This window comes from Bos javanicus, chromosome 16 (genome assembly GCF_032452875.1).
Source record: "Bos javanicus breed banteng chromosome 16, ARS-OSU_banteng_1.0, whole genome shotgun sequence".
Classification (NCBI taxonomy): Eukaryota; Metazoa; Chordata; class Mammalia; order Artiodactyla; family Bovidae; genus Bos; species Bos javanicus.
In genome coordinates, this window is record NC_083883.1 from 80,392,917 (window position 1) to 80,410,240 (window position 17,324).

Consider the following 17,324-nt stretch of genomic DNA (forward strand, 5'->3'; position numbering starts at 1 on the left):
CCGATACTCAATGACAGACTGTGACGGTCCAGCCAGACCGTCATTGTCCTGCCTGCAGGGGCCTCTAGAACCTGACCAGGCCTCCCTCCCCTGCGGTCCCGGGCACCTCCTCTCTCCGAATGACTGCAGGGCCGCTCCTGTCCTCCCCCGGCGGCGTGTGCCTGCTCAGTCGTGTCCGGCTCTTTTGGGGCCCCGTGGACTCCTCTGTCCGCGGGATTTCCCAGGCGAGGACACTGGAGGGGGTTGCCATGTCCTGCTCCCGGTTTCCCGACCCGGGGATCGCACCTGCGTCTCTTGCGTCTCCTACACTGGCAGGGGCTTCTTTACCACTGGCTGCCCGGGAAGCCCATCTACTCCCCTGCACACACTCTTATTTCCCTTCCGTCTGTTTTCTACCCAGCAGCCAGAGGGGCCCTTTAGAAACGCACGTCAGGGACTTCCCTGGTGGTCCGGGGGTTAAGAATCCACCTGCTGATGCCGGGGACACGGGTTCGGTCCCTGGTCCGGGAAGGTTCCTCATGCTGTGGGGCGGCTAAACCTGTGCACCCCAGTGACTGAGCCCATGTGTCTAGAGCCCGTGCTCAGCAACAAGAGACGCCACTGCAGCGAGAAGCCTGCTCACCGCAACTAGAGAGGAGCCCCTGCTCGCCGCAACTGGAGAAAACCCGCGCCCGGCAACAAAGACCCGGCACGGCCAAATAAATAAAACAAATAAATAAATATTAAAAACTACCAGCTCACGTCAGATCTCACGATCCCTGCGCTCAGGACACTACAGCAGCTTGCCGTCTTATTCAGAGTACGAGGCCACTCATCACCACGGCCTGCGGCCCTGGTGATTGATGACCCTCTGCCTGGCTGACAAAGTTCCCTCTGCTTCCCTCTGTCCCAGCCACTCCAGGCTCACAGCCTCCAGGTTGTAAAAGTGGTATTTAAACCCGAGTCCATCTGATTCAAGAGTTCACACCCTTTTCACTGAGAACAGTATCGTCCTCTTTTACCAGTGAGAAAACAAATGTTCAATACGTTCAGAGAATCCCCTGGCGGTACAGTGGTTAGGACTCGCGGTCTCACTGCTGTGGACCGGGGTTCAATCCCTGGTTGGGGAACTGAGTCCCACCTGCTATGCAACCTACAAACAAATAAATAAGTTTGAGATCAGGCTATGCTTACGTGACTAGGGAATTATATCAGCGTTATCCATAGAATTAAATCCTGGGGCAGACCCCATCACTTCTTCTAGAAGATCACAAATGTCCAGTAGTGTTGACCAGGAAATAAGGTCATTGGCTGTTCACGTCCACCACCAAATTCCCCTGGATTTTATCTCTGCCTAGCTTATTGGGCCATAAAGAAGGCTGAGTGCCAGAGAACTGATCCTTCAGAATTGTAGTGCTGGAGAAGACTCTTCAGAGTCCCTTGGACAACAAGGAGATCAAACAGTCAGTCAATCCTAAAGGAAATCAACCCTAAATACTCACTGGAAGGACTGATGCTGAAGCTGAAGCTCCAATATTTGGCTACCTGATGCAAAGAGCCGACTCATTGGAGAAGACCCTGATGCTGGGAAAGACTGAAGGCAGGAGAAGGGAGCAACAGAGGATGAGATGGTCTGATGTCATCACTGACTCTATGGGCATGAGTTTGAGCAAACTTCAGGAGATAGTGAAGGACAGGGAAGCCTGGCGTGCTGCAGTCCATGGGGTTGCGAAGAGTCAGACATGACTTAGCAACCGAACAACCACACAGCCCAACTTGTGGGCTTGCTCTTTTTAGCCTGCGATCATTCTTAACCGATCTCAGAAAGCCAGGAGAGGACATTTTTCTTCTTTTAAATGCTCATGCTACCCACCACGTAAGGGCAGTTTTTTCATCCCCATAATTTTTGTAAATAAAGCCTTCTGGCCCCAGGAGGCCTGAGCTCACATCTGCCCCCAGCCTCTGCAGAGAGGTAAGTCTGGGCCGGTCTCAGAGGACGTCGGCCTTCGCTGTATCATCAGCAGAACCACGGCCGGGAAGCAGAGGAAAGCCTACAGGCCCCTGAGGGACCCACGAGCTCCGGGCACCACGTCCCACCACACGGTTCAGATCACGCCCGTACATGAGGGCCGTACATGGCCAGGGCTACTTCCTCCAGGTGGATGCCAGGCTGGGATGCGACTGGGCCTCAGGCGGTCAGGCTCCTGGTCCCTGGAGCCAGCACGCTGGGGCCCCATCCTGCGCACCTTCAGGAGCACAGACCCGTCACCAGGCAGTAAATTCGTTTTCTGCTGTGGGCATTAGTGAGACCCAGCCGGCCACTGCCAATCTCCCCAGGGCAGGCATCCAACGACCTAGGCGGGCAGGTGCCCCCTCCCCGGATGTGGTCAGTGGGGAGCCCAGGGGCAGCCTGAGGGCATTCTGCAGAATTCTCTGTGAGGACAGTGGGAGGCGTGAGGGTTTCAGGAAGAGGGAAGTGGGGACCTAGGGGAAGGTGCACCTCTGGGTCCTGAAATCACTTGTGGGTGCTGGCTGGGCATTTGGAAAGAGCAGCATCAAAGTGTCACTGAGCCAGCAAACCAAAGGCTCAGTCACCTTCCGCCGTGACTGGCACTGGATTATTGCTCTGCTGGAATTCTCCTTGTTTTACGGGGGGTAGGGATTCTCTCTCTCTCTCCTCCTCTTTCCTTCCTTGCTTGCTTTCTTTTCCTGTCTTTTCTGGTTCCTAGGAGGAAGCTCTGTAGTGGGGACTGGACCGGCTCGCGGGCAAGCAGACCTGGGTCTCTCATTTTATAAATGGAGAAACCCCTGTTTTGAGGGGCAAAGAGGCATGTCCACCTGGCTGCCTTCCCAGCCGTGTGGCTGAGTCATCAGGGCTCCCCAGCCCTAGCATCTCCTGGCTGCAGGAGCACACCGCAGGATAGCTGTGGGCTCAGAGGTGCCCAAGCCTGCGAGAGCCCAGGACGCACCTGGCAGGCGATCAGGGCCCTCGGCGACCGTCTGGTCAAGGATGTCGCGTCCTCCTGACCCCTCCATCGTCATCAACTGGACTCTGACAGCAGCCCACACCTCCTGGGATCTTGAACTGTAGGCTTTGGAAAAGAAATCAAGCATTTATTTGGAGCCAGGTTTGAGAAGTTAACTGCATGGGGACCAGTTGCTGTAGAAACATTTGGTGGAGGTTAGGGAGGTGACGTGTGTCTAAAGCACTGAGGCTGCTCAGGCTGGCTCCTCCACTGTCTGCCGACCGTGCCGCTGTCTCACTGGACAGCCCTCGTAAAGTGCGATTCTCATCCTTACGTAGGGACCTGAGTCCTCCTGTCCTCGGTGGTTACTGCCTGCTGCTGCTCTAGTATCTGTGTTTGAGAACATTTAACTCTTTGCTGGAGTTCCAACACTTTGCATGTCTGATTCGGGTTGGGGAGCTGAGCCCCTGATCAATAAAGGGAAATGGGATTTGCTTGTTGACTATGTTTCCCTCTGGGTCTTTGGATGTTAACCAACCCTCCCTCTCCACCCAGGGCTTCCCTGGTGGTTCAGCTGGTAAAGAATCCACCTGCAATGCAGGAGACCCCAGGTCGATTCCTGGGTTGGGAAGATCCGCTGGAGAAGGGGACGGCTACCCGCTCCAGTATTCTAGCCTGGAGAATCCCATGGACAGAGGAGTCTGGAGGGCTACAGTCCGTGGGGTCGCAAACGGTGGGACACGACTGAGCGACGTTCGCTTTCACTTCACTTTCCTCTCCACCCAAAATCAGGGGAGTGGATGGCCTGGGGACGATGCAGCGAGGGTGGAGGAAGGAAGGTCCCTCGACTAATCCTACGCCCTGCCCCCCAACTTCCAGATCCCACTTTGAGGCTGTGACCAGGCGCTCTTCTAACAACCGCTGCTGAAGCACCTGTGTGATCCCTAGGGGCCCCGCTCCATTCGGAGGCTCACCGGTCCCGCCCCCCAGTTTTCCTGCACACGCGCGACGAGGCTCCTGCTTCCCTGCCTTTCACGTGTGATCCTTACCGGCAGTCCCCATGTGCCGCCTGAAACCAAGCAGTGGTGACCAGAAGTGTCTGCACCTCGAATACCCTCTGGGTGGGGGTGGGAGGTGGTCATTCCCTCAACCAGTGGGGGCCAAGCACACTCTCAACTTAGGAAAGAAGACGGTGTCTCCCAGTGGGGTGGGGGTTACATTGCGAATTGGGGAGAGGGCCAGTAAACACAGGGATCGGTCAGCACAGTGGCCGGAGCGACTTGGCCTTGGACAGTCGGAGGAGGAGGCGGGCAGAGGCTGCCCACCGCCCTGGGGGGAACCGGAAAGGCAGGCGCGGTGATTAGCGACACCACAGTGCCCAGGCCGCTCAGCCGCCCGCTGTGGAGGCTCAGAATCTGCAGGTCCCCACCCCTACTGTGGCCGCCAGTGCCGCCGTTTCCTGCGGCCTGGCCATGCAGCTGAAGCCTCCCGGTTGGACGGGAGCTCTCTGAGGAGGAAGGGGAGACGGTGCCCCAATCAGAAAGGAGCCCGCCCCCCACCCCAGGGCAGGTGGTCTCCGCTCCAGGCCCCTGGGAGGGTCTCGACCGTGGGTCTCTCAGCAGGGTGTTTACAGCCACGTCTCCTCCATGGCTGGGCCCCCGAGGACCCGAGTCCCCGTCCCCAGCTGGCCGCAGCCTAGCTCCCTGCCCGGCCCTGGGCTGGACCCTGCCCACGGCGTCCCGCTTGGGCACGGCGCCCCCAGGCCGCGCCGCCGGTCAGGGATGGGGTTTCAGCCTGATCTTTAGCACCAGCTGCATGCGGCCGGGCTGCTGGGAATTCGGGGAGCTGGTGCCAGACGGAGCACAGCCATCCTGGCCCCAGCTGGGCAGTGGGCGTGGGGGTCTGGGGGCAGCCGTTGCCCCACTGGGCCTCAATTTCCCTCGGGTCAAGCAGCCCACAGCGTCGAGCTCTCCCTGGGGGTGTCTCGGGCTTAGGCATAGGAGTAGGGGTCCCCATCCCAGTCCTTGGAAGCCCTGGGCTGATGTGGGAAACACAGCCCCTCCCCTGGGAGTGCCAGTGCACTGGGGAGACAGGTCCTGACATCAGCGTTTCTCCACTCAGTTTAGCCAACACTTGACACCCAAGAGGTCTTCCTAAAACACAGCCCTGTCACTTCTCTGCCTGGCAACCTCTCGCGGCTCCTCACCCACTCCAAAACAAATACCAGTTTCCTGGCAGGCGCAGAAATCACTACGACTGCCGGCAGGGGTGGGCCTGCTGGAGCAGGCCCTTCCAGCCCAGAGGCTCCCCCAGGACGGGCGGAGCTCTCCTTTGCCCAGAGGGGACGCGTCCTTGCCGGCGGGGAAGGGCACAGGGTAGAGATGCTTCTGACCACCCGCCAGCCAGGGGCTGTGTGTGTAGGAGAAACTGCCCTGGGCGCAGGGCGGTGGCAGGCGTCACAGGCCCTGGGACCCCTGGCTAAGAGGGAGACAGGCCTGAGACACGAGCGCAGGCCAGCCCGTGGGGTCACAGGGACAGGACGCTCCGCGTGGGGGTCATGGGAGGGCGGGCGGGTCGTTCTGCGGACAGGAGGGAGGGTGAACACTGGGGTCGAGAGGCCGGCGTGCCCGAGCTGGAACCGACAAGCTCCAGCTCAGGTCGGGAGTAGGGGAGGGTGACGGTGGGTGGAGAAAGCTCAGCCACCTCCAGGAGCTCAGATTCAGGGCAAACAGGCTTCTGCACGCTGGGGGCTCCAAGAGGCCCCAGCATCTAAGTCAGGAGACTGGGCTGGGCGGCCTCCAGGTTCCCGGGGCAGGGCCCCCACGATCTCCAGTGGGTCATCCTTGTGGTCAGAGAAAACACTGATGGCAGGGCACCAGGAATTAGTTGGTCATCGCCGGTAGCCATCTGTGGTCGGAGCCATGACAGTGCCTGGCATGTGTGTCTCTGGGCTACAGGTGTTGAGTGCTTGAGTGTAAATATTTAAAATATGCTACTCATATTTACATATTTTTAAGTTTGTATTGGGGTATAGCTAATTAATGGGGTTTCCCTCTTGGTTCAGTGGTAAAGAATCTGCCTGCAATGCAGGAGACACAGAAGACCCGAGTTCAATTCCTGAGTGAGGAAGATCCCCTGGAGGAGGGAATGGCAACCTACTCCAGTATTCTTGGGGGGAGAATCCCACAGGCAGAGGAGCCCATGGGGTCACAAAGCGTCGGACACCACTGGGCACCCGAGCACACAGCTGATGAACGAACAACGCTGTGACAGTCTCAGGTCACTACTCATGTTTTAGCCCTGTTTTATCGTTTCTTCCTTGAAAAAAATACCAGAAGGCTCAAAAATTGCAAACAGCTGGGCCCTTCTCAACTTCTGAGACACCCTGGTGTGCCTTTCAGTGAGGTTCGCGAGCAAAGAATACAGCATGGAGGCTGAAAATGTCGACTTCTTTATTATTATTATTTTATTTTTGAAAATGTTGACTTTTATCTAATTTTTCAAAGTCAGAACCTCAAGGGGAGGAGGCTGAGCTGTAAAGGGATCAGCCCACCCTCGCTGCCCCAGCCTGGATCAGTCACGAGCCACGGCCCGAGGGACCCCTGGGTGGCGGCTCTTGGCCCAGCTTCCTTCTCCGTGAGCCGATGCGGTGCATCCACCTCGGGGGCTGTCACGAGGGCAGACATCGCTCTGGGGTGAGCGTCCGGCAGCAGCTGGGGGCAGCGAGCGTGTGCTCTGTGCACGGTCAGCCCGTGACATGCTGGGCGACACGCAGGCTCACGTGTGGAGCAGGCGTGCGTCCATGAGCAGGAGCTGGTCACCCTCCCACTGCTGACCCGAGGGCCACCTCCATGGAGCCGCTGTCTGGGCTGGTCTTCGGGGACTTCCCTCCCCCGATATCGGAGGCCACCCCGGCCCGTTCATCGGCTGTCCAGAGGCGGGTCGCCCTCCCCTGCACGTCAGTGCCTCTCTGAACAGGGATGAGTCAGGTTAGAGCCCCAGCAGACACAGAGAGCAGACGGGTGATGGGGGTGCGGGTGGGGGACGGAGGAAGGGCATTAAGGGGTTCCATCTCCAGCTGTAAAAAAGCAAGCGGCAGGGCCAGAAAACACAAGGCACCCAGCAAACAGGACAGGGATGACTCTGGGGAAAGCTGGCTTGTCCTGGGGAGCGTTTCATGAAGCAAATGTCGGACCCTGGAGAGGCTCAGAGTAGCTATTGTCCGTCCGTCCGCTGTGTTCACGTAAAGAAAGAAGGTGCAGACTGAGTCATCAAAGACTCAAGAGTGTCCCATAGGAAGGGAGCTCGTCTTGTTGCTGCTGGAGGCTCTGGAAGGTTCTGTCCGGCCCCGAGCCCTGGGAGGCCCCATCTGCCCCAGGAGACGGGGCGCACAGAGGCCCAGAAGCCACAGCGGGGGCTCCGCCCGCCTGCGCCCTCGGGTCTGCAGGCCCTTTCGCAGGAGAGCGTGGGCTCGTGGCTCCGATGCTGAAAGCTGCCTTTTAAGCATGAAATTGTCCTCAGGGCCGAGGGCTTCATTCCTGGGAGGCCACAGGGGTTCGTCACAAACAGGAGGTGAGAAAGACGTGAACTGAGCCTGACCGGTGGTGGGCTGGAGCTGGGGGGTCGGGGGGGCACAGACAGCTGCGTGCCGGGGGTGGGTATGGACGGGTCCGGAGAGCAGCTGGGGGCTGGAGGGAGGTGGGGGCAGGGGTGTGCGCCCTCGAGCTCTCAGCTGTGCCTCCCCGAGGACGGAGCGGTAGGGTAGAGTCAGACCCCAGCCCATCCTCGGCCCAGACCCTGGGGCCGTCTCGAGGCCTTCCCCTTTCTGCAGAGTCCCGTCTTCTGGTGTCGCTTTGACGTGTGTATGCGGGCACGTGTGCACAGGTCTTCAGTCAGAAGCCTGCCCAGCACATTCGCCTGCACCCCCAGCCCAGCAGAGAGATGGTCTCTAACCCAGCCCGGACAGAGGCCCCAGCCTCTGAGTTCAAGTGCCGCCCCCATGTCAGAGGAAGTCACCCGGCCTCCAGATCCATGGGCCTCACCCCAGGAACCCACTCGGGCAGCAGGTCACAGGACTCCAGAAGGTTCCGGAGATCATCCCACTCGCCCCAAGCCACGGGGAGCAAGAGGGGTCCCGTGGGGGCCTGAGCTGTGTGTCCCGTGGGGACAGGAGAGCGATAGTAAGCTGGACCGTGTCTTCACCCAAAGTCACCAAGGGAGAAAGAACACAGCACCCCCCGCCCCAGCGCGCTTCTGGGGCGGGGGTTGGGGGGAGCCTTCCGCTAATCAAGGGCCCTGGGGGCTTGCGCCTCCATCCCTCAGGAGGGCCAGGAAGGCCATGCCCGGGGAGGGTGTGAGATTTCCCTGGCTCGCTGGGAAGGGTCCTGGTGGACAGTCAGAACACCGATGTCTGCCTGCGTGGTGGCCGGCGAATATCGCGGAGGCTGGGCTGGGGGCTAGGCGACCCCGTGTGCACGCTCTTCTCACCCTGTGCTATCACAGAGGCCCACGCCAGTGCCTGGCCCCAGACGGGCGATGCGGGAGCTCTCACCTTCATGGTGTGCGTGGCCGACTTGGCTGCACATCACGTTCCTTCGACAGAGGACACAAGACGCAGGACGGAGGGTAGAGGACACGTGAGAGCCGTGGGTCCATCTCATCAGAGTCCTGACATTTCAACTGCAGCCAGTGCGAGAGGACCGGCTCGTCTGAGCAGGCCTGGGGGCCGCCTCGAGCTCTGGGGAGACTATAAGCTACCCGCGCTAGCCCAGATGATGCAGCACTGCGGTCCAGGAGCCCCTGGAGAAGGGCCACAGGGCCCCACGAGGCAGAGCACTTAGGGCGACCGGACCCCCTCCTGGGAGCCGGACTCCTGCCTCTGACTCCCAGCTGCCTCCAGCCCCTTGTCTGCCCTGCGGCACAGCGGGCTGCTTGAAAACTGCAAACGGATTCTGTCCCCCGCCAGGATACAGATCACATCTCACCATGGCCTCCAAGGCTCACCTGTCCACGCCCACCTCCTTGGTCTTTCCCTGCTCCCCACCTGCTTGGGGTCCCTCTGAGGCAGGCAGGGCACTTCGTCACCGCCTAGATAGCATCTGTCTGCCCATTAGACCCGCAGGAGGAGCACCCCGTCCCCACTCACCTGTGTGTCTCAGGGCCCACCACAGAGCTAGACCCAGGGTCCCAGGGGCGGGTGGGGCATTCAACACCTATTTGTTCAATAAATAAAGCTTCAACTTCTGATACCCAGAGTTAGAAAGACGCAGGAAACCCATGTAGATGTACACCTGCACACACACACACACCCTGAGTGTGAGAGGTCAGACACCTGCCCCCAGAGTACACACACAAGCGAGCCCCGGGTCCACAGCGTGCCGGGGTGTGTGTAACCACGTTCCCTCCCCTGAGAGGAACCTGGGCCCCTTTGCCTTCCGCTGTGTCCGGATCCGCGATCAAGCCTTGCTTACTGGAGGCGACAAACCAGTTCCCTGTCCTGAAAGGGCGAGCGGGTGTTGTCCCCAAGCAGACGGGGCGGCCCTGTGCCCCGGCTCCTTCTGGGCCCGCCTGCCCCCCATCCTAAAGGAAACCTGTTACCAGCCCCCCACCCCGACTCCCACCTTCCATCCACGTGTCCTAACACCCAGGCGTCTGCCCTGCCTGCTTCAGCCCCCAGCCCGGCTGGCGGGGCCAGCTCTCCCACCTTAGGAAGCTCACGACCTCCTGGGAGGCCTCCTGGCTGTAGACTCCCAGGGTCTCGCCCTGCCCCTGCCCCCCTCAGGGGTTACACCCTCTGATCTGTCGGGGGCTGAGACTCGCTCCCCAAGGCTGGGTTTGCTTGGTGCCACTTCAGTTGCCGATTCCCAAGAGGGCAGTGGCTTTGGGTGTCTGTGTGACTTATGGTGTCAAGGGTCCCCAGGGGTCAGCTTAGTGGAAAAATTAAGGCCCTGGATGACGAGAAGGCGCCCGCTAAGAGGATCATATAAACGAGGCCGCGCGGGGCGGACTTGACCGAGCCAATCTGAGAGCTTAGTGCTCTGCGAGGAGTTGGATGAGCCCAAGTCACAGGACCCTTCCATCTCTGACCTCCCGGGAGGCGAGGGCGGGAACCCCGGGGGGGCCCTGCCCTGCCAAGCCCAGGCTGGAGAAGGAGGAGGAGGGAGGCGGGCTGAGTGGGAGGGGCGGGGGCAGCGCAAGTCCGCCGTGACCTACATCTGTCCCGGCGCCACCAGGCCACCGGCAGTCCATTCAGAGCCTCCGGCAGCAGCTGGACGTGGGGAGGCGGGAGCGGCCGGGAGGCCGGAGGCCGGCTGTGCACCCAGGTCAGTGGGCCCTGCACACCTGGCTGTCCACCGGGGCAGGGGCAGAGAGGGAGAGGCTGGGATCCCGTTGGCCCTTCTCTGCTCAGGAAGGGCAGGCAGGGGGCAGGGAGCCCAGAACCCCCCTGGGCAGTACATCCCCTCCGATGGCTGGGGACACTTGGAGGACGGAGCTGCAGCGAGTCTGTTGGGGCAGTTCTGTCCCAGGCTCGGACTCTCCCGGTGCTGCTCAGCTGGCAACGCCGACCAGCTTAAATACTCTGAGCAGCTGTCCAGAATAAGGACCTCCGGTCTGGAACTCGGCACATCTTGATTAATAACATGGTCAAACAGGGAGAAAAGCCCCGGGTGTCTCTCCCTGCCCTGACTCCTACGCATTGAGAAGCTGGAAGCAGCAGGAAGCGGGAGGGCTGGATGGAGCTGGTGGGGCGGGGGCGGAGTGCTGAGGGCCTGGGGGAGACCGGGAGACATTTGCAGGGACTCAAGCTGCCGTTTGGTGCAGAGTTAAAATTCTTCTCCAAAGTGGAAGAAAGCTTGGAGCGGAGCGTCTCCTCCCCAACGGCCCCTCCCGCCACGAGGACCACGACCCTCTGACCCTCTGGTCTCCCACCAAACGGATCTCTCACCCATCGCCTTTGACCTTGTCCCGGATCTGGCTTACTCCTGAAGAGGCCGAGGTCGGGAGGGCGAGCTGGCCAACGTGGGCCCCCGGGTCCCAGTTGGGGCTCAGCTGCTCTCCCGTCTCAGCTGGGGTCTGGAGGCGGGAGGCTGGAGGGACAGACGCGGGAGGATTATGCTTCTTGGTGTGTGACGAACGGCTGAGTAAGTAACCGAGAGCCGCTCAAGAGTGATGGAGACATAGGGTGAAGATGCTAAGACGTCCGTGCTCACTGCACCAGGGTGGAGGCGGTGGGCAGGCTCGGGGTGGTGGTCCTGGGCGTGGGTGGGCCGGAGCCCCCCACCCTCACCCCCGCCACGGCCAGCTGGGTTCCCCTCCGGCCCCCTCGCCCTGCCCGGCGACTCCCCGCAGAACAGCGGCTGTGGCCTGTGACCGCCCCAGAACGCGGCTGGCGCGCTGCGGCATTCCAGCGCGCCGGGGCAGTGGCCGGGCTGTGGGGGGGACGCCGCGGGCCCGGGGTGCCAGCGGGTGGGCAGTTATGAAACGGAGGCTCCTCGCTTGGAGGACGGAATGTGCCCTGTCATGTGATTCTATACTGAGGGCTCTTTGGGCAGGAAATGGAATCTCCAAAATGGAACCCTTGGCCACGGGCCAACCGCACTGGGGGTGGGACTGCTGGGAAGTTCTTTCAAGACACCCCCTTCCGGCTGGACTCTCAGCTCTCCTTACTGCTCTCAGCCCAGCCCAGCCCCAGGCCCCCTGCCCTCTCCCGGCGGCCCGCCTCGTCAGCCTCAATGGATGGCGGTTGGATGCCGTTGAGCGGGAGTCAGAGGGGTGCTGCTGGTGGTGGAGGGGGTCTGGGAGGCACTCTTGCCCACCTGACATTATAACTCACTGGCTTTGGAGGGGGTGGATGGATTTATGGAGATCCTGATGTTCCAGCCTAGAAGACCTTACGGGCAGCCCAGGGATCCTTGCCCGCAGGCCTGGCGATCTGGATTCCAGATTGGGTGGGGTGGGAGCTGGAGGGCTGCAGGCCCTGCTCGAGACTCTCGGGGCTGGTGGAGCGGCCCACAGTCCCAGGGGATGCCGCTGGAGAATTCTCATCCCCAGTCAAGGGGCCAGGCCGGGAACAGCTGGGAGACCCTGAGGTCTGGAGTTTGCTTTCCTGATTTGGGGATGGCCGTGTGCCGCCCTCCGAGCGTCCTCTGGGCCTGGGGCCCCACCAGCAGGCCAGACCTCCAGCACAGCTTGTAGCTCACCCACAGTTTCCTTTCCCTGGATGAGATTCCAAGCGGGCAGTGCCCTACCCTCCCTGGTCTCCGGGGGGTGGGCCATGCTGGGCCAGCGAGTGGGGGAGAGGAGCTCCTGGCCGGCCGGGGTGCTGAGGTGTGGGAAGGACGGGGTGACCAGCCTGGACCTTTCTCAGCAGCCCCACCTTCTGTTCTCAGATCAGTCAGCGCCAAAGAGGAGCCGGAACCATGGCAGGTGGGAGAAGCGCCCCCTCCACTCTGCTCACCCCACATGGCGCCCACCAGGAGAGGGAGGGGGGCAGGGCAAAGAGCATGTGGCTTGTTAGTTCCGGATTTGGGTTTGAACTTGTTTTCCTAAATCCGGGGAGCAGAGCCCCTCCATGGGCCCCGATTCCCACCAGGAGCCCTTTTCCACTCTCCCTTCCCCACCCCCTCTCCCGGGACTCTCCCGGGGTCTCCCCAGGGCACCCATGGCCACTCCCCTGGGGCACCACTCACACGTGGAAAGACCACCACCACACCCGCTAGAAAGCCCCAAAGCCCTTCTCCCTGGAGGAGCCGAGGAGCCGGCCCTGCCCAACCGTGGGGGGCGGGGGGCCCCTGCCCCTCCGGCTACAGGTCTAAGCTGCGGCCCACCTCCCTTCCCGCCACCTCCTTCAGGGAAGTCCCTCAAGAAGTCCTCCACGCCGGGCGTGAGCATCTGGCAGCTGGTGGAGGAGGTGCCCAAGGGCTGCAGCACGCCCGACTTCGTGCAGAGGCCCATCGCCTTGGCGCTGCAGGAGGGTAAGGCCCGGGAGGGGACTGGAGGCGACGGCCCCCGGGCCTGCTCCAGCCCAGCCCCTAACCCCCGTGTCCGCCACTTCACCCTACACCTGGGGGTGCCGGGTCCCCATAGGGCAAGGGGCCTGAGGAGCAGAGAAGCAAAGGGGTGCAGGCCTACCACGGGACAGGCATCTGGGAAAGAGGGTGGGGGTGTGGTGAGCTGGGGAGCAGAGGCTCATGAGGCAGCCTGGGACCCGCACCCTCCCGGCCCACAAGCAGCTCTGCAGAGGCACCCTCGAAACGGAGTGAAATGGGGTTGCCCCACAGTGGCCCTGGGGGCCCATAGGCCGCAGAGAATGGAGCCGGGGAAGCAGAGGGAGCGGGCTGCGTGGGAGGGGTGAGCGGGCACCCTTTCCCCAGCACAGGCCCCCCAGCAGGTTTCAGAGCCCCTCATTCTGGCCTAAGGAAAATAACACCCCCTCCCCCGTTAGATCTGACTCTACCTCTCCAACAACACTGTCATGAGAAACTGCGTCTCTCATCAGGGGTGGGGGACTTGCATCTTTATTCCAAACTGTCCTCTGCTAAGACACTGCTGAGGTGCTGAGGGCCTGAGGACAGACAGCACCTCACCCCGCCCCACCGGCTTCCAGGCAGGGATGGAGCTGGGCTCTTTCCTGAGGCTGGAACCCTGGGTCTCAGGACCGGACCCTTTGAGCACCACCACCAGGCTTTGCCAAGGTCACGGTCCCCCCACCAGAGAGTGGACACAGGACCCACAGAAGACTCCCCCTTCCCAGGCCCAGGAGAGTCTTTCAGGCCCCCGCCCCGCCCTGGCCCTCAGGGGCATACACAGACAGGGGGAGGGCGTCCTTGGTTGCCTGAGACTGCGTTCTTACCTGGGGACCTCGGATCCCCAGGACCAAGGGCAGGTACCCCTCTTGGACCGGGCAGCTGAAGTGCCCAGAGCTTCACAGAAAACATGCATTAAAATCCCCATCTGTCCTCCCTCAACCCGTCAAACTGCCCGCCTGCCTCTTCCGGTTTCAGGGAAGACCGCCACCTTCCGGGCTGTGGTCTGCGGGGAGCCCAGGCCCAGGGTGCGCTGGCACTGCTCCAAAGGGGACCTCAGCAGCTCCAGCAAGTACCAGGTCTCGTCCAGCACGGGCAGCAGGGAGCACGTGCTGCAGGTAGGACTGCGGTCCTCCCGGGCGGGGGTCCTCCCTTCTCCTCCCAGAGCCAGGGTAGACCAGCAGGCCAGCCAACCTCTGCTGACAGAGTGCTGGAGCTTCCTTCAAGCCCTGGAGGCAGGCTGCCTGGCTTACCACCCCAGCCTTGAAAAATCACCTCATTCTCTCTCTCTTCCTCTGTGAATTGGGGTGATGATAGTGCCTCCTTCATGGGGTTTTTATGAGCACTGAAGGTTTAGCTAATAAACCTCCCCCAGGCCCGACCTGCAGTGAGCACTCAGTCGATATTGGTCAGTGTCAGTAACATTCACAGTTACACATCACAGAACACCTACTACGTGCTGCTCCCGGGCTAATCGTTTGACCTAGATTGTGTATTTTAATCCTGACCACTCACTGCTTTGGGGTAGTATTATTTCGGCCACGCTGTGTGGCATGCAGTGTCTTAATTCCCTGAACAGGGTTCGATTGGGAGCTTGGAGTTTTAACCACTGGACTCCCAGGAAACTGCCAAATTTATTTACTTATTTATTTATATTATTTGCCACACTGCACAGCTTGCAAGACCTAGCTCCCTGATCAGGGTTCTATATGTGGGTATTATTATCCTCATTTTATAGGTAAATAAGCTGAGGTCCAGGGAGGTTAGGTAAGGGGCCCGCAGCACACACCAGAGACGGTAGTTAGTCCTGGATCCGGTGGACTCCGGGAAGCCACTCTCTGCCCACCGCAGCCCTGACCTAGGTTTGGTCTCGGGGTCTGCTTTCCTCATGAACACGGTAAGGTCCATGAAGACAAGAGCTTGCCTTGTTCATCTTATAACGTAGTTATGCCCAGTGACTGGAGGAAGGGGGGCTAGCCCTGTTCCCCTGCCTTCGGCCTCTCTGCAGATCAATAAGCTGACCGGCGAGGACACAGACGTGTACCGCTGCACTGCCGTGAATGCCTATGGAGAGGCCACGTGCTCGGCGAGGCTCACGGTCATCGAAGGTGGGCCTGCCCGCCCCCGCCCCTGCCCCCTCCCTCCTGCCCCACCGGGGCTCCGGGTGTGGGAGAGCCCTAAGGGGATCAGGCCTCAAAGCTGGGGGGTGTGGGGGAGCCGTGGAGGCCGCAGCCCCACCAGGTGCGGGGCCCCAGGCTTCATCCACTCCTGCAGCCTCTGCCCCTGGTTGGGGAGGCTCACGCCCGCAGGCGCCCCTGCAGCTGTGCCGGGTGACCTCCTCTTGGCCCTGAGGCGTGAGGTCGGGGTCTGAAAGTTGGTTTCTAGTCCAATCGTTTGCTAACTCACTCCCGGGGCTTCGGTTTCCTCTCTTGGCGTACAAGTCTGCGTGGAGTGGGGCGAGAACATGGGGGCAGGTAACACAAAGGCCAGAGCCTGCCTTAGACATGCTTTGCTTTGGTTTGCTCGTGTTTCCAAAATTTCAAATTAATTGTCAGCAAGGGATCGAAAGTAAACGTGTCTTGGAAAGCGGATCTCATCTCTCAGTTGGTTATGTTTTTGTGCATGAGTAACAGAAAACCCTCCTTGATGTGGCTCAAGAAGCAAAGCCACTTTCCTAGCCCCACGATGACAAGTCCCAGGGTGGCATCCAGGCTCCGGCAGAGCTCGGGGCTGCTGGGGGAAGCCAGACCCTCCCGCGGTGTGCCACCCTGACCTTGTAGGCTGGCTGCTACGGACTCGGCTAACCCACATGCAGGCAGGAAGCCGGGATGGAGTGGCCCTGGGACATCTGGTCCTTTTATCAAGAAACAAAAGCTAATATATTATTGTAGATCAACTACACTTCAATAAAGAAGAGTCTTACAACTGTGGAAATAGACAGTACTTCCAAGGAAAGAAGTATGAAATTCATATGGTCCTGTACAGTGTAAATTCTTTGTTCTTCAGTAAAAGTTTTAAGGTTTTAGGAAAACTGAGTTAGAGAATTTCTGCCCTGGAGACAGAGGCATGGGTATCTTGTCTCGTTAAGGTAACCAGTACAAAAGTCAGACGGGAAGCCTGCGGCAAGCTAGGGTTTTGAAGAGAGATTATTATTTAAAGCACTCATTTGTTTCGTGTGTTCCTGCTCTCTCAACGCCCACTGCCCAGGTCATGTCCCCTGGCCATTCCTGGTTTCGAGAGGAGCCGGGAAGGCGAGAGGCCTGCCCTCCGGCCTCCCCGGGGGGCGTATTTGATGCCCCCAGGCCTGGGCCCTGAAATGGCGGCTCTCAGGTGGAGGGGGAGGACAGCTGCCCCTTAGATGCCCTTCAGTGCGCAGTCACCAGCGGCTCCCCCCCGCATTCACGCCACCCCCAGCCCTGTCGACATGAGAGTGGGCCGCCCTGAAGGATATGGGGATCAGGCTGCCCCCCTGGGTCACGCTCTGAGCCGGAGATAGCCGGACCCTCCGCCATGTTCTTCCTCTTCCTGGATGGCCGCCAGCCTCAGAGAGGACTGGGGGTGGGCTCCGCTGGTTCTCAAAGCCCACCAGGGTTTCTCCTTTCTCTCCCCGCCTGTCCACATTAACCACCTCCTCTCTTCCTGATGGTCTAGTTGGCTTTCGGAAGAATCGGAAGAGGCCCAAGGAGCCCCAAGAGGGTAGGTGGAAAGTTGTCCCAAATCTCCTTAGGGTCTTTGGGGGAGGGGCTACTCCCTGCCAGCGCCCCACACCTGGTCAAGCCCTCAGGGTGCTTCACAGGCCATCACCAGCCCACAGGAGGGGGCTCCTTTCCAAAGCCCAGTGGTCTGTCACGAACCACAGGCCCCCTTTCCAGCCCCCTCCCCCCCTCCCCCTGGGGTTCCTACAGAGAGGCCTGTGTGAGCCCTGTGGAGTCCCACCTGAGGCTGGGGCTCATTCCTCTTCCTTTTCTAGACTTCAGGAAGGAGCTGGTGGACTTCCGGAAGATGTTGAAAAAGAGGTGGGCCTGGGCCTGTCCTGGGGAGGGGGTCTGGAGGCTCCGCCCCTGCTGAAAGCCGACTCGCACTGGCCGCCCCTCCCAGCGCCCGCAGGGGAGAGGGGCTTCTGCTGGCTGGTGGACTTGCTGGGAGCGCTGGACCCCAGGCTCCAATTCTAAGCTCTGTGTCCTTGAGTAAATCATCTCCGCTCTCTGGGTTGTTTGTAAAATGTGCTCCACTCGAGCCACAGAATAATGTCCCCTCAGACACCCTGGTCTGAAAGCCGCAAGACAGTCGTTAGTTAGAAGAGAGTTTCTCCCCTCCGGTGCCGCCGGCGGTGTCTCCGCGGCCTCTTGCTCCA

General features: G+C 60.5%; 1 protein-coding gene across 1 annotated transcript in view; it reads left to right on the forward strand.

Annotated features, from left to right (window-relative positions):
* The first annotated feature begins 10,158 nt into the window (after positions 1–10,158).
* The window catches only part of IGFN1 (immunoglobulin like and fibronectin type III domain containing 1), a 30,741-nt gene continuing 23,575 nt past the window's right edge, over positions 10,159–17,324 (forward strand). The window contains exons 1-7 of the mRNA XM_061383755.1: positions 10,159–10,267; positions 12,335–12,371; positions 12,797–12,919; positions 13,949–14,088; positions 14,979–15,078; positions 16,622–16,666; positions 16,941–16,986. Coding sequence (XP_061239739.1) covers positions 12,365–12,371; positions 12,797–12,919; positions 13,949–14,088; positions 14,979–15,078; positions 16,622–16,666; positions 16,941–16,986 — 461 coding nt within the window. The 5' untranslated portion in view covers positions 10,159–10,267; positions 12,335–12,364. The remainder of the gene's footprint in view (positions 10,268–12,334; positions 12,372–12,796; positions 12,920–13,948; positions 14,089–14,978; positions 15,079–16,621; positions 16,667–16,940; positions 16,987–17,324) is intronic.